Source organism: Kogia breviceps, chromosome 2 (genome assembly GCF_026419965.1).
Source record: "Kogia breviceps isolate mKogBre1 chromosome 2, mKogBre1 haplotype 1, whole genome shotgun sequence".
NCBI classification, from domain to species: domain Eukaryota; kingdom Metazoa; phylum Chordata; class Mammalia; order Artiodactyla; family Physeteridae; genus Kogia; species Kogia breviceps.
In genome coordinates, this window is record NC_081311.1 from 198,599,377 (window position 1) to 198,613,043 (window position 13,667).

Genomic DNA, 13,667 nt, shown 5'->3' on the forward strand with positions numbered 1-13,667 from the left:
AGGGGAAAAAGCCAGACCCCAAACCTATTAAATGATTCCATTCATATGAAAGGTCCAGAATACGCAAATCCACAAAGACGGAAAGGAAATTAGTTGGCTGTCAGGAGTTGGGGGGAGGGAGCGTGACTGCTTAATGGGTACAGGGTCTCCTTTGGGGGACGATGAAAATGTTTTGAAACTAGATAGTGATGATAGTCGTGCAACGTGGAGGATGTACTAAACGCCACCTTAAAAGATTAATTTTGTGCTCAATTTTGTAAAAGCAAAATGGTCACCTCGATTTTTTAAAAAATGGTAGAACATGTCACAAGGCAAGCAACCACAGCGGGGGTACCGACCTGTGCACCTCTGGTCCCCTGCTCTCCCACAGAGCCCTGCTGGCCGGGACCGCCCTTGTTGCCCTTTGAAACAAGAGAAGACGTAGGGAAGGGTGAGCCTTCTGTTCTGCTGTCACATCTGCACAAGGGTGCAGGGAGCCAGTCACAGCTGTACCAGGGGTCGGAAGCGAGAACACCATAACTCCAGGGAGAGACACTGAATACTGGGAACCGCTTTGCTCCCTGAGGAGCGATTCTCCCTCCTCCCTCACCTTTTCCTCAAGCTGACTTCCTGACATGAAGCTGTTTGGGACCCAAACCTGTCTTGCACAGGTGAGAGGACAGAGCCACCAAGACATGTGACTTGCTGAAGGCCAGGTAAGTGGGCACGTCGCGGGCAAGAGGCCCCCAGGACGCAGCCTCCATCTCCCTTCCCTTCTCCCCCCTCCACTGTTGCTTTCATTTTGATAACCCGCCATCATCGTTTTTGCAAGTCTTATAGAAGAGGCTAAATTGAAGGAGATGGTAGAAAAGATGGGAGCTGCCAGCTTTGATGGCGAAGGAGAGAGTAATTTTTAACTTGTGGGGGGGGTGGGGACCATCTCCCGAGAGCACACAGTGACTGACATTGTGATGACAGCAAAGAGGTGGTGACTTTGAGGCTTACCTTAGCTCCTGATGGTCCCCTTCGGCCAAAGCCGCCCTGAGGGAGAAATCACACAAACGGTGAAAGGGAGGCGGGGAGGCTGGGGGAGGCCAGGCTCCCTGGGACTTAACCCGCACGTTCACGACACACGCTGGGCCCCAGACACGGTGCCTACCCAGCCCAGAGGAAACTCTCATGGAGGGACACCTTTTCTCCTGCCCTCCCCTCGGCAAAGTTTTTCTTCCATGCTGTCCTCGTCAATCATCCACATGGAAGTTTTGAGGATGACTTCGGACCTGCCAACCAAAATAAGGACCGCTCGGGCTGCACGGCCCCAGACAGCTTCAAGTAAGGAATGTGAAACAGGAATGTCGACCTGTCTATTTTTCTTCCATTTTTCTAACTGGAGGGAGAGGTAAGACGTTAATTATAATGGAAGGGTGTCCCAGACTCTCCACACTGTCCTGGCCAAATATAACACACACTCAGTTAAGTAAAGTATCCCGCGTGGGCGTATGTGAACCTAAAAGCCCGGCTATACTTGGTTTGGGCTCATGACTTGGCCGCATCTTCCCCGATGCTCCAGAAGTGAACCTTAGTTCAAATAAATGTGGGCTCGCTCTTAAGTAACCCATTAATCCCCACCTCAAGATGGCTCCCTCTTCAGTGGAAAGGTTTGGGGTGGGAATCCATCCTGGATGTATCTTTGCAAGGTTAGGGGCTGAACTCTGGAGCCCGTGACGCAGGCTCAGAGCCTGTTACACGTTTGGCCTGTCTTCTGCATCAACCCAAGAACCACCTTCTCTGCTCCCAGTGAACAAGCCCCATGATCTTCTGGGGCCACCATTCTGCCCTGATTCACTATAATGGCAGCTTCTTTAATGGAGGACCTTGGCCTCCTTCCAGGGGTGACACACGGACAAGAGGGGGAGGGGCGCGGCCAGGCCACTCTCCACAGAGCAGCAATCTGCCGGCCCCTTCCAAAGGGGCCCTCACCGAGTATGACCGGAGGCCACCTGTGCTCCGGCCACCTGAGGAGTGAGGTAGAGCCCAGGGGAAGGATGCGTTTCATCTGGCCGTGAGCCTGGCTTAGTGAGGTCCTAAGCGAGGACAGCCCTAACTTGACCGCCCTGGTTTCAAACCCAAATTGACACCGTGTGCATAGAATTAACACGAACTTTATGCTTGACTGTATTTTAAGTCTCTTCATGGAAACAAGCTCTGGCTCTACTCACGAACTAAGCTGTTCAGCACATTATAACAACGGAGTGTCTCCTCGTGGTTGTTTTTCATTGTAGAAATCAACAGCGTTATTCAAAAATAATACTCAAAAGCTTTTAAGATAGCATTTTCAAAATTTAAGTGTTCTTCTGAATTTTAAAAGCAAGGCAATGCCCACAGTCTATCATTTGCCTAGGGGCGAGACTCGTTTCTTTTCAAAGCCCTTGTCAGCACACACCCTCTGATCGTGCACTGCGGATCCCTAACCATGTGACCGCCCCGGGGGACAGGGCCGAGGGGGCCCCGATCTGGCCCGCATCCCCAGCCAGATGCTGAGCAGACACCTTTCTCAGGCCCCCACCAGCGCCCTGAACTAGCCGTGAGAATTTACAGACTTCCAGGCACATCTTCTCCCAGCTAGAAGGCCCGAGCTCTGTGTAACCCTGGGCCCTGGAAGCATTCAAACAGCTTCCCGAAGATCATTCATCTCCCTTTGGCTTCAGCAATTCTTCGACAAGACTCAACGAGGAGGCAGGCACTGAGCAATCGACAACAGGCGCTTCTGAAACGTCTTGAAAAAGCGATTGCGAGATGCAGTTCACTAGAAAATTGACCCTGGTTTCCCTGCTGGAGTTACAGCAGTACGAGAAAAACAACTATCAAACAAAACAAATATACACCCCATCAGCCTCCCCGCCCTTTATCTCCTCACTCCCTCTGCATTTGTGTTTCTGTTTAGATTTCTTTAAACATTCAGTGGGATAAAGCCTGGCGAAATAATTCGAAAGCAGCAGAGATATTACTTTTGAAAGTGCCCATTCAGTACGCTTTGGAAGGGGAGGGAAGCAGGCTGGGCGAGTCCAGAGTGAACGATAAGAAGGAAAGGTCCGCAGGGGCAGCAACATGTGGGGCACAGTGGTTTCCGAAATCGCCTTAAATTCCCCGAATAAAAAGTTGCTGAGCAGCTCTGCCCCAAAGAGTGTCCAGCAGAGTCAAGTGAATATCACCACAGAGCCCCCGCAGACCCCAAGAGGCACTCACGCTTTTCCCGGGTTCTCCGGGCCCGCCAGACACCCCATCTGTCCCAGGGAGACCCTGTCATGGGAAAGAAAATTAACGTAAGATTCTCGTCTGCAAAGAAGAACTTGTCACTCAAATATCGCACAAGAGGCCGGGGGGAAAAGGAATGGATACCCACAAGGCCAGTCGCACACTCTGGGGGTGCCTTAGACCCGGGTGAGCTCTGCCCCCCACAAGGCTTAGGCTTGAGGAGCACTTTCTGGAAATATCTATGGGGCACAACTCTGCCGAGAGGAAGCCCCTCTCGGGAGGGGCTGTTTCTGGTCCTCTTGGAGACCCCTTTGTGGGTGTGCGTGCCGGCTTCCGGGGCTTTCTGCTCCCAACCTCAGCCTTGTACATCCACAGCCTTAAAGACCATGTCGTGGCCTCCGGGGCTGGCAGTGAACCCGCCCGAGTTTAGTTTCTCGGGCTCGGCACAGGGGGAGTCTAGGTACACGGAGTGCTGTACCATGGGGCCGATGTCTCCGGTTTCTCCTTTGGGTCCTCTCTGCTGGCTGTCCTGTCCCGAGTTACCCTGAAAAGGGAGCAGGTCGGGGAATAAGCCACGTGTGCAGGGAAAGCCACTGCTGCTGGATCAGTGACCTGGTGGTCTGAATGCCACATCCCATCCAGATAACGCCCATCTCACCCTGATAGAGCCTGCCGTGGGGTCAGCAAACACTCTGAGCCCCAAACAGCGGGGGAAATGGCTCTTCCTCCCCCCGGGAGGATGGTGGCCAGGCTCACTCTTGCCTTGTCCTGGTCTGGACCAGAAGAGGCTGGCCCAGCAATGGTCACTTGTTGACAGGTTTTATAGACCCATAAAGCAAGAAAAGCTGCAAACTCTTCCCTTTTCCTAAAGTGAACTTAAAGCGTCCTGAGACCACATTTTAGGGAAACTTCTCGGGTCTTCACATAAGAGGCTTTGCAAAGACTTATCTTTGCAGCGAGAGAGCAAAGACATCTCCAGCCACCCCAAAATTCTAAGAAAAGGGAAAACTACATATTTTGCCAACATGTTTTAAAGCAACTCCACAAGAGTAAAATTCTTCCTTTCAACCCACTTCTCCCCACAAACCCCTTCCCCGGACTCAAGTCTCAAATCGGTGACAAGGATTTCCCCTTACCGGGTCACCTCTGATCCCCACATCCCCTCTTTCTCCTTTGTCTCCTTTGGGTCCTTTGTCACCCTAAAGAAAAACCACAAGCAGAGACTGAGAATTAGATGAGTTTCACATATTTATCTCACTCTCAAAATTGCGTTCTTTCAATCACAAATCTTAAAAAGAACAGTGTTTCAGCATTTACCATTTACTCATTTGCCATGAAGGTAAAATTATTTCCAGATACTTCAGGTAACCCATAAGTATTTATAGGGGACCCACTCTGTGCCAGGCGCTGGGATTTATTTCAACAAAACACACTCAGTCCTTGCCCAATGGGACATACTCTCCCAACAAGAAAATATAATGTAAATATGTCACAGCTGAGAAGGGACATAGGAGATGCCAAGGATGCACCCCAAGAAGAGGTCAGGGAAGGCTGCCTGGAGGAAGCGGTCTTAACAGACACAAGTAAAAGAAATAATCCCTAAGTGAAATGTTCATAGTTTTTCTATGACAGTAACACTGCAGAAATATACTTACCCTTCTTCCTGGATTCCCTTTCTCTCCAGAAATACCAGGCAATCCTTTGTCTCCCTGCCAAAGACAATGATAAAATGTCATTCCTGGCACAATTTCTACCACAGACTGAGGTGTTAGTCACTGGAATCTTCAGAACCAAAAACAATTTGCACTTAGAGTGCAAAATCACTTACATCTTCACCGTCAAGACCATCCAGTCCAATTTCTCCTAATTCACCCTGTGAGGGGACAAGACACACAGGTGAGTGTAAAATATGGCAAAACACTGGGAAAGTTTTAACTATAAAAAGAAAAGCAAGCTTAAGTACCTTCTCTCCTGGGAATCCACGAGAGCCCTAAAAGGGAAGGGAAAGAGGAAACATTAGCTCCTTCCCGGAGGCTGAATAGAACAGGCTAGAATAGGCTAAGGGCTCCCCCCTCCCCGTGCCCAACTTAAAAGTCAGTGTCTGGGGCTTCCCTCTGGCTCACTGGTTAAGAATCTGCCTGCCAATGCAGGGGACACGGGTTCGATCCCTGGTCCAGGAAGATCCCACACGCCGCGGAGCAACTAAGCCCGTGCACCACAACTACTGAGCCTGAGCTCTAGAGCCTGCAAGCCACAACTACTGAGCCTGTGTGCTGCAACTACTGAAGCATGCATGCCTAGAGCCCGTGCTCTGCAATGAGAGAAGCCACCACAGTGAGAAGCCCACGCACCGCAACGAAGAGTAGCCCCGTGAACCACAAGAGAAAAGCCCACACACAGTAGCAAAACCCCAAGGCAGCCAAAATTAAAATCAATAAAATAAACTTATATTTTTAAAAAGTCGGTGTCTGAAAATTCAGTGTTAGAGATTCATCTGTTTGGCTAGCTGTCTCTCTATCACGAGGGGATCATAAAACTAACTTGCCTGGACCTGAGCACTTGGGTAGTGTTGGCTCGCTGGGCAGGAGGGCTGGGCCTTGAAGGCCAGGGACAGGGGCTCCGAGGAGGCCCCTTTATAACATTGCAGTGGCCTGTCTCTCAAACTGCAGCAAATCGAGGAGAAAGTTCATCAGCCCTTGACTCCAAGTATTTCACACACAGAACCTTCCAGCACATGAGTCCTTTCCCTCTGTCTCTGCCCCCCTCCACTTCCCTCACTCCTCCCAGGTCCAGGGGCTGAAGCTGTCAGGCACCAGCCTCCTCTCTGCCCTGGCCCACATTCTGTCTGTCCTCATCAGTGTGTCCTGACTGCTTCACATTGCCATAGGAAACTGTTTCTCCAACCTCAGGCTCCCTTCCCGGCACGGTGTGTGCGCCTGAATCCTCCAGACCCTGGGCTGCCCCCGTGAGAGGCCACGGGCTGCTGGCGCTGAGCAGAGAAGCCGGGGCAGGCATCTTCCTTCCCCGGGAGGCACCGGAGAAAGTGTTCCCCTTCTGCACGCGCCACTGACCGTCCTCTCCCCACTGGGGCCTGGGGCCATGGTCCCCTCCCCACACGTGGGTGTCACCGTACCTTTATGCCTCTCTGCCCCGGGCAGCCCTGGAAACCTTGAGTGCCGTTGACACCAGGCGGGCCGCGCTCACCCTGTCAGGAGAAACAGAGGCATTTTGCAAGCTGGAGCTTCTTGTCACGTGTCTCCACTGAGCAGGGAGCCCTGTGAAAGGCGTGCATTAGGAAGCAGTCCACTGGCTGGCGGGCTGATGTGCCAGGTGGGGCCTCCAGCATCCCCGCCCACGGGCCCCCGCAGGCCGACCTCTGCACAGGGCCTTGAACCTGCAGTTCCCTACCCTGGAGGGAGTGGGATCTGGGAGTGTCTGCAGCACAGAGGGCACCTGCTGGTGGGTGGAGTTACAAGCAGGCCTCAGGGTACTGGGTCTGGGGGGAGGCTGGGCCCCGTGGAGAACCCTCAGGCTGCCTGCTGGCCACGGTCCTGGGCTCCCAGCCCTTCTGTGGGGTCCAGGCTCAGCCCTGACACCCGGCACTGCTGGACGGGACCTTTGGGGGTTTCAACTCCTCCTCCTGGGACCCTCTCTCCCCATCCCAGGGCTGGGCCTTGTTCTAGTGTCTCAAAAGTTCTCAGACCACTTCTGGGCGGGATTCTGCTTCCCGAAGGCCCTGCTTCAGGCTCTACCCACCCCCAAATGGACCCCTTGGTGACTGATAACCCATACTGGCAACCGCCCTCTGGGAGGCTGCCGTCGAAGGGCGTCACCGCTAAATGCGGGCTGGGCTTCCCCTGCACCCCGGGCCCAGGTGCGTCTCATCTCTGCCTGGACGTCTGAATCGGGTAGATGCTGGTTTGCCATCCTCAGTGGTCCTCTGTCTCAGAAGCCATTAGTCCCTCCCTCTGAGATGGAGCCCGTAAAAACCTGCACTTCCTATACCCATGTGTGTGTCATCCTCTGATCCTCAGACTAGTTTCCTTAGTGTAGAAATCTGAGTCAAGTTGTTAAGAAAGTTAGAAAGTAATTTTTTTTCTGGTGGAAAAGACTGGAAACAGGACAGATGAGGAACCCCCCGATTCAATCCCAACATGTAAAGAACAAGGAGGGAATGAAGATTTAAGGAATAAAACAACCTTTACTTACAGGTCCACCCTCGTCACCAGGATAACCTCGATAGCCATCTTCTCCAGGAATACCCTAGAACGAAGTAAATCGTTACCTTGGTTACATGCTGTGGTTTTCCCTGTTTCCTACTTAAGCATCTCTTCACCCGCCTTCATTCGGTAGAGCGGTGCTTTCGGTGTCCCTGGAACGTTGACGGTTTCCTACTCATGATTTCAGTGCAATTATTCTATCAGGATCTTGAAGGCTCTCGATCTACCAAGAAATCCTGTGCATTTCCTATAACTTAGAGGCACATGTGAAGAATCCCTGCTGGCCGTCCGAGCGGGGCTGCCAGTCAATGATGCCACTGGTCTTAACATAATTTTATAAAATGAAGAAGCAGTGCATAAAAGAACCCAGTGGAAGGAGAGGAGGGAGTAGACACAGGGACAAGGTCTGCACCTCAGATCTGTCCTCCAGCACGGCTAGTTCCTGCTCCTCCCTCTTCCATCTCCTCACCATCATAGCAGAGAAATTCCCAGCCAAAGTAATGACGGCTCTGAAGTCTAGTCTCAGGCATAAGAAAAGGGTAAAACCACCGTACCTTTGGTCCAATGCTGCCAATGGGCCCTCGGTCTCCTCTCTGTCCAGAGCATTTGCAGGGAACCCCACAGCAGGCTTTCTCGGCAATGTTGTCCTACCAAGACAAAAAAACGAAGTTCAGATCTCAATAAATGTCTAGAAAAAAAGGCATAAATGTGCCAGCTGAGGACCGTGGCATCCACAGCAAGAGATAAAGTCACCTCCTACAGCACTCCCTTGAAGGCTTAGCCATTGGTGGGTAATAGAGGGTCACAAACGGATTCTGAAGAACCACCAAAGATAATGCATCTTACTCACAATGTCACCTCAGGCTGGGCCTTATTTCTAGAAGTTTCCAACATAGATAGTCAAGCTTCAGATGTTAAGTATAGCTTACATATTTTTAAGCTCCAGAAAGCAAAATCTGACAAACCATTGCAGACAGCCAGGATGGAAGGTGGTTTCAGAGAAGGGACCATATGCCCTCCCCCAGAACCCTGGTCAGAGTCACGGAACATGGCGCCAGCCTGGAGGAGGCCTGGGAGCAGCTGCGGGGCGGGATCCCTGCCTCTGAGCCACAAGCACCGCACTGACAGTCACCAATGACTCCAGCACCCATCAGACACCCCGGACATCCCCTCCCATCCCAGCCCCTGGCCTTATGCGGGAAAGCGCACACCCAAAGTACATTTCAACCTGCTAAACTCATGATGGTCAAGGCCTTTGCTCGCTGTGAATTTCCTAGAGATTTCACTTTCTCCCATGTCCTAGGTTTGTCAATTAACTCAGCTTCCTTCCACTCAATAAAAAAATCCGAATTGCAGGCCTGGGAAGAAGGTCGGAGGGCAGGAGGGAGTCAGCTCGTCCCATAGGGCACCGCTGCCTCCGCCAAAGAACCTCTGAGTTGAACGCTCAGCCGCCTCATGTCCCAAAAGCCCCCAGCCTCACCCCCAAACCCCGGAGTTAACCCCACCTGCTGAGAGACTGAACCCAAGAGGATTAGGAGGCCTCACGGGGCGCCCTCATTTGCTCCAAAGGAAACTAGAAGAGAAGAGGCAACGGAAGCCCCTTTCCACCCAGAAATGGCCTTTCGTTTCCTGCATATTCTTGTTTTCCCTGTTTCCTGTTTACAGAGGGAAGGGTCAATCTCAATGTTATGGCTTCTCAACAATCTTATAAATGAAAAGAAGTCTCTTTAAAGGGAGCAGAGGAAACTCTAAGGCGGCAGCTGCCCCGACACCCACGCCCGGGTGGCCGTCTTTCTAGTTCTCAGATAGCTCCGTTTCCAGGACTCATGTTATGGCAACAAAGTAGGTCCCGAGTGAATTACATGAATTAAATTGCCCACCCAGCGGTCTCTCCTCCATTTGCCTGGTGATAACAGACTGCGTTATCCTGAGGTGCCCAATATTGTGCTGTCTAAACCAGTTGGTGTGTAGATACATAAAACACTCACAAGTTGCTCCGCTAGTTCGTAGTCTAGGTCCAGCAAGTTCAGTCTCAGGGGCCGGTTGTACGTGAATCCTCGCCCAAACTCCAGCTGCATCAGCTGCTCCAAGTTGGAGACACGTTCAAGGCCCACGAAGATCAGAGCTCGGGCGCCTGGGGGGCAGGTACACTTAAGAAGCCTCACCTAGGCTTTCAAGAGCCACAGCACTTTTCCTCCTGACGCTCTTTTATTTTGTAAAGAAAACTTCAGTATAAAATTTGGCCTTTAACTGAAACATGCTTAATCACACTAATTAGCTGCTCCGAAGAGTTGAAATACTGGAACTCTGGACTCCTCTGAGCAATCGTTTCTGATTTGTCAGTAAGTAAATGGATTAATGTAACTCTAGGAAACAACACCGTGAAGTTTATTCATACATAAATTCTCAAGCTCTGGTCTTATGTAACACAGGTATGCTGTGGGAAGAATTGAAATCCCACATCTCCATAACCAGATGATAGCGGTCTCATCTCCATTGCTCTGGAAAAGCAAGCTAATAAATAGAACATTCTTATGATAAATTATGCTTCAGCAAATTCTTCTTAGACCTGTTGTGTTGGCATCCACGTTTTTGATAGCCAGTGCTACCAAATTCCAAAGCAGATGAACAGTCAAATAGTACTTCTGATAACAGGTATCATTGCAAACGAGTCACCTTAAATTTGGAAAGTATGCTTTCCAAATGTTATGTGAAGGTGTATCTTTTCTTAACATCGGAGTATTTTTGAGCTGTGATAACTGCAAATGGAAAATACAGCAAGATTTTTTGCTATCAAATGAATTCCTAGTTTGTATAATGCAGCCAAATGAATCAAAACTTCATGTTCTTTTACAAAAGCATCATGCTTTCTAGATGTTCTACCACAGGAATGAGCCTGAGACCCCATGGGGTCTGTGCCAGGACTTGGCAATAGAGCTGTCTGTGTAAGTATGGGATCCCGGCTGCCCCATCCTGTAGCCCCAGGCAGGCGACAGAGGGCCAAAATGCTGGGATGAGGTGTCCCCCAAGAGAAGCTGCTCTCCCAGAGGGTCCCTTAGTGGATTCGTTTCTCTCCAGGCCAGCAGTGCACCTGCCTCACCCAGGTTTACTTCTCCCATAGAAAGCCCCAGAACCCACCTTCTTGTCGGAGTTGCTCCGATGCTCTTTGTAAATCAGCCAGATCTCCATCCACCCCATCAGTAAAGTGAATGACCACCTGAAGATAAAAGATACGTCAAGCACCAGCCAAAAGTAAAAGAAACATCACACACCCTCGAGAGGAGGATTAACCAGTTCAAAGCCTCCACCTTACAGCAGAGGAAACTGGGGGTCAAGGTTGAGAAACAACCACCCCATGTTCATAGCTTGATACTGTGCAATAAATGAGGTGTAAAATAAATGGGCATAGGGTAGGACTTGATTTATTAAAAAGCACAAGCAACAATGGAAAAAAAAAGTTTATCTCATTCTCTTATTTAGGGGATGTGGTTTCTAGAAATCATGTGTATGTGTGGGCGTGTGCCTGTGCTGTAGGCTCCAAACTTCATATTTTGAAGTCCTAACCCTCAGTGCCCAGAGTGTGACCATGTTTTGGCAATAGGACTTTTAAAGAGGCAATTAAGTTAACTGAGGTCATTAGAGTGGGTCTTCATCCAATACGACTGGTGTCCTTCTAAGATGAGGTGATTACGACATAGACACACACAGAGGGAAAACCACATGGAGACACAAGGAGAAGACGCCATTTCCAAGCCAAGTTGAGAGACCTCCAAAAACCAACCTTGACGCCCCTCTGATCTCAGACTTCCAGCCTCCAGGACTGTGAGAGAATAAATTCCTGTTGTTTAAGCCACCCAACCTGTAGAACTTTCTTATGGCAGCCCTAGCAAACTGATTGTGTGTGTGTGTGTGTGTGTGTGTGTGTGTGTGTGTGTGTGTGTGTGTGTGTATGAACCAATACAGAGAAAGAGAGAGATAAAAGTAAATAAAAATAGAGAACATCATGCATTTAATGGGCAGGATTATGATTAAACATGAATACTCACAAATTCAATGCATTCAAGCTTAATTACTGATTTCCAAGATTTTTTTTTTTTTTTTTTTTTTTTTTTTTTTTTTTTGCGGTACGCGGGCCTCTCACTGTTGTGGCCTCTCCCGTTGTGGAGCACAGGCTCCAGACACGCAGGCTCAGCGGCCACGGCTCACGGGCCCAGCCGCTCCGCGGCATGTGGGATCCTCCCAGACTGGGGCACGAACCCGTGTCCCCTGCACCAGCAGGCAGACCCCCAACCACTGCGCCACCAGGGAAGCCCTCCAAGATTTTTTTTAGAGGTTTAGTAAAACTAGAAGATATTCCATTTCAGCTCAGTTGATAATAAAGGACTCTTACATACAGGCGCCCCATTAAACATGAAGAGCATCTATAGAAGAACGGTTTGGGGAGGGGGCTTCCAGGCATCAAGGTTTGCCCCTGCCCAGTAAAACCCAGAGAAAGCACAGGAAGCGGAAACGAGGCAGCCGTCCTCACCTTCACACTGTCTGGCGAGGCCTGCTGGAACTTGTTCTGGTAGAGCTTCAGCGTGTCCGCAGTGAGGACGTAGGGGTGCTGGGTGCGCATGTTCTGGAACTTCTCAAACAGCTCTGGCTGGTACTCAGCAAAGTCAAAGGCCTCCACGGGGCCTGAGGGCGTGTTGGCCACCACGGACACCCGCACCATGGGCAGATGGCTGCCGCTGCAGCTGATTCTTTGCATCTGGCTGATTCTATTCAGGATGGTGTCCATCTTGGACTCAAAGCCCCTCTGAGCCACAAATATGTTCTGATCTCTTGAACCATCAAAGCCCAGAATCACATCCAGGTTACAGACTGTAAAGGGAAAAGCAGGCCATGAGCTCGAAGTCGAGCTGCCGAGATGTGTTCAACCTACAGGCACAGCTCGGGACGTGGACCAGGACACCACGCTCAAGTGCAAAATGGGACCTTCTGTGTATGAGCTCTGAGAAGCAATTAGATCTGCCTCTCTCACTGAGAAAACTCACGCTGACTCTTCGGAGCCAAGATTGTTGGCCGTCCAGTATGTTTGCTTTGCTGACATTAATCAACTTTGGCATGGTATACAGTCAGTGTCTATCTAAATGCATCCGGAGTTTGTGCTTTAGACTAAACACACTTGAGAACGCACACCCTCTGATCTCAAATAATTGATCTAATAAACCTACAAACTAAAACAGGCAACAATCAGTCTGAGTTATTTAGGGGATTAAAGAGTAGGGGGTGGGGAGTAAATCTGGTAAGAGTAAGAAAAGACGGACATCCACTCCTCTCCTGGAACCACATCCGATCACAGTGGTAGGTGACAACCAGGACCCAACCCACGTGGATGTAAGTCAATGCCTGACACACCAGATGCCATAGGAGCCCAGAGGCCAGCGCTGGGGAGCTGGGTAAACAGGTAACGCGCCAACGTCGACAGGACATGATTGAAAATGTGCACCTAAAGGGCATTACCTCTGGAAACATCGGGCACACCAGGACATAAGGTTTCATGCATCGCATCATGCAGAGTTTCCAACACCTGCTCGCTCAATTCCGACAGCTCCTGGACGTTCCCCACTCGGAACGCCGTGGCGCTGTTGGACGCAATCTTCCCAACCTCCTCTGAGTCGATGTTCTTCACGCCCACCGCAAACACTTTGACACCTCTCTGGGTGAGTGCCAGGCTCGCCTCCTGGGCATCCTCCACCGACCTTCCTCCGGTGATCACAAAGGCAATCTGCGGGACTCTCTGATCCAGGCGACTGCCTGCCTCTGGCACGAAGTGATTCTGCCGCAGGTGCTCCAGGCCCACCTTGGTGTTTGCGTGCCTCCCCGCTTTGTAGACCACCTTGTTGATGGCATCAATAATCTGCTGCTTGGTGGAAAAGTCCTTCAGGAAGAATTCGTCAGTGGGGTCAGAGTTGTACTGGACCAGCCCCACTTGGATGGAGTCTCCCCCTTCATAAACCGTGTCCACAATTTCAGACACGAAATGGAGCACTTCCTGGAAACTGTCCCTCCGGAAATTGATGGAACCATCCAACAGGAACACGATGTCTGCTTTCTTTTTCTCTAAAGATGATTACAATGAAAAAAATAAGGAGAAATTTGGTTTCTGTATCCAGAACAAAAACACAAAATGTAAGATGATTAAAATGAGGCATTCCTGTAATTCAT

At 50.4% G+C, this 13,667-nt stretch overlaps 1 protein-coding gene across 1 annotated transcript in view; it reads right to left on the reverse strand.

The window, feature by feature from the left end:
* The window catches only part of COL6A3 (collagen type VI alpha 3 chain), an 85,908-nt gene that overhangs the window by 31,252 nt on the left and 40,989 nt on the right, over positions 1-13,667 (reverse strand). The window contains exons 11-25 of the mRNA XM_067027219.1: positions 12,963-13,562; positions 11,983-12,320; positions 10,593-10,671; positions 9,443-9,588; positions 8,009-8,101; positions 7,444-7,497; positions 6,368-6,439; positions 5,198-5,224; positions 5,063-5,107; positions 4,890-4,943; positions 4,371-4,433; positions 3,713-3,778; positions 3,226-3,279; positions 985-1,020; positions 339-401 (exon numbers count right to left, since the gene is read on the reverse strand). Coding sequence (XP_066883320.1) covers positions 339-401; positions 985-1,020; positions 3,226-3,279; positions 3,713-3,778; positions 4,371-4,433; positions 4,890-4,943; positions 5,063-5,107; positions 5,198-5,224; positions 6,368-6,439; positions 7,444-7,497; positions 8,009-8,101; positions 9,443-9,588; positions 10,593-10,671; positions 11,983-12,320; positions 12,963-13,562 — 1,790 coding nt within the window. The remainder of the gene's footprint in view (positions 1-338; positions 402-984; positions 1,021-3,225; positions 3,280-3,712; positions 3,779-4,370; positions 4,434-4,889; positions 4,944-5,062; positions 5,108-5,197; positions 5,225-6,367; positions 6,440-7,443; positions 7,498-8,008; positions 8,102-9,442; positions 9,589-10,592; positions 10,672-11,982; positions 12,321-12,962; positions 13,563-13,667) is intronic.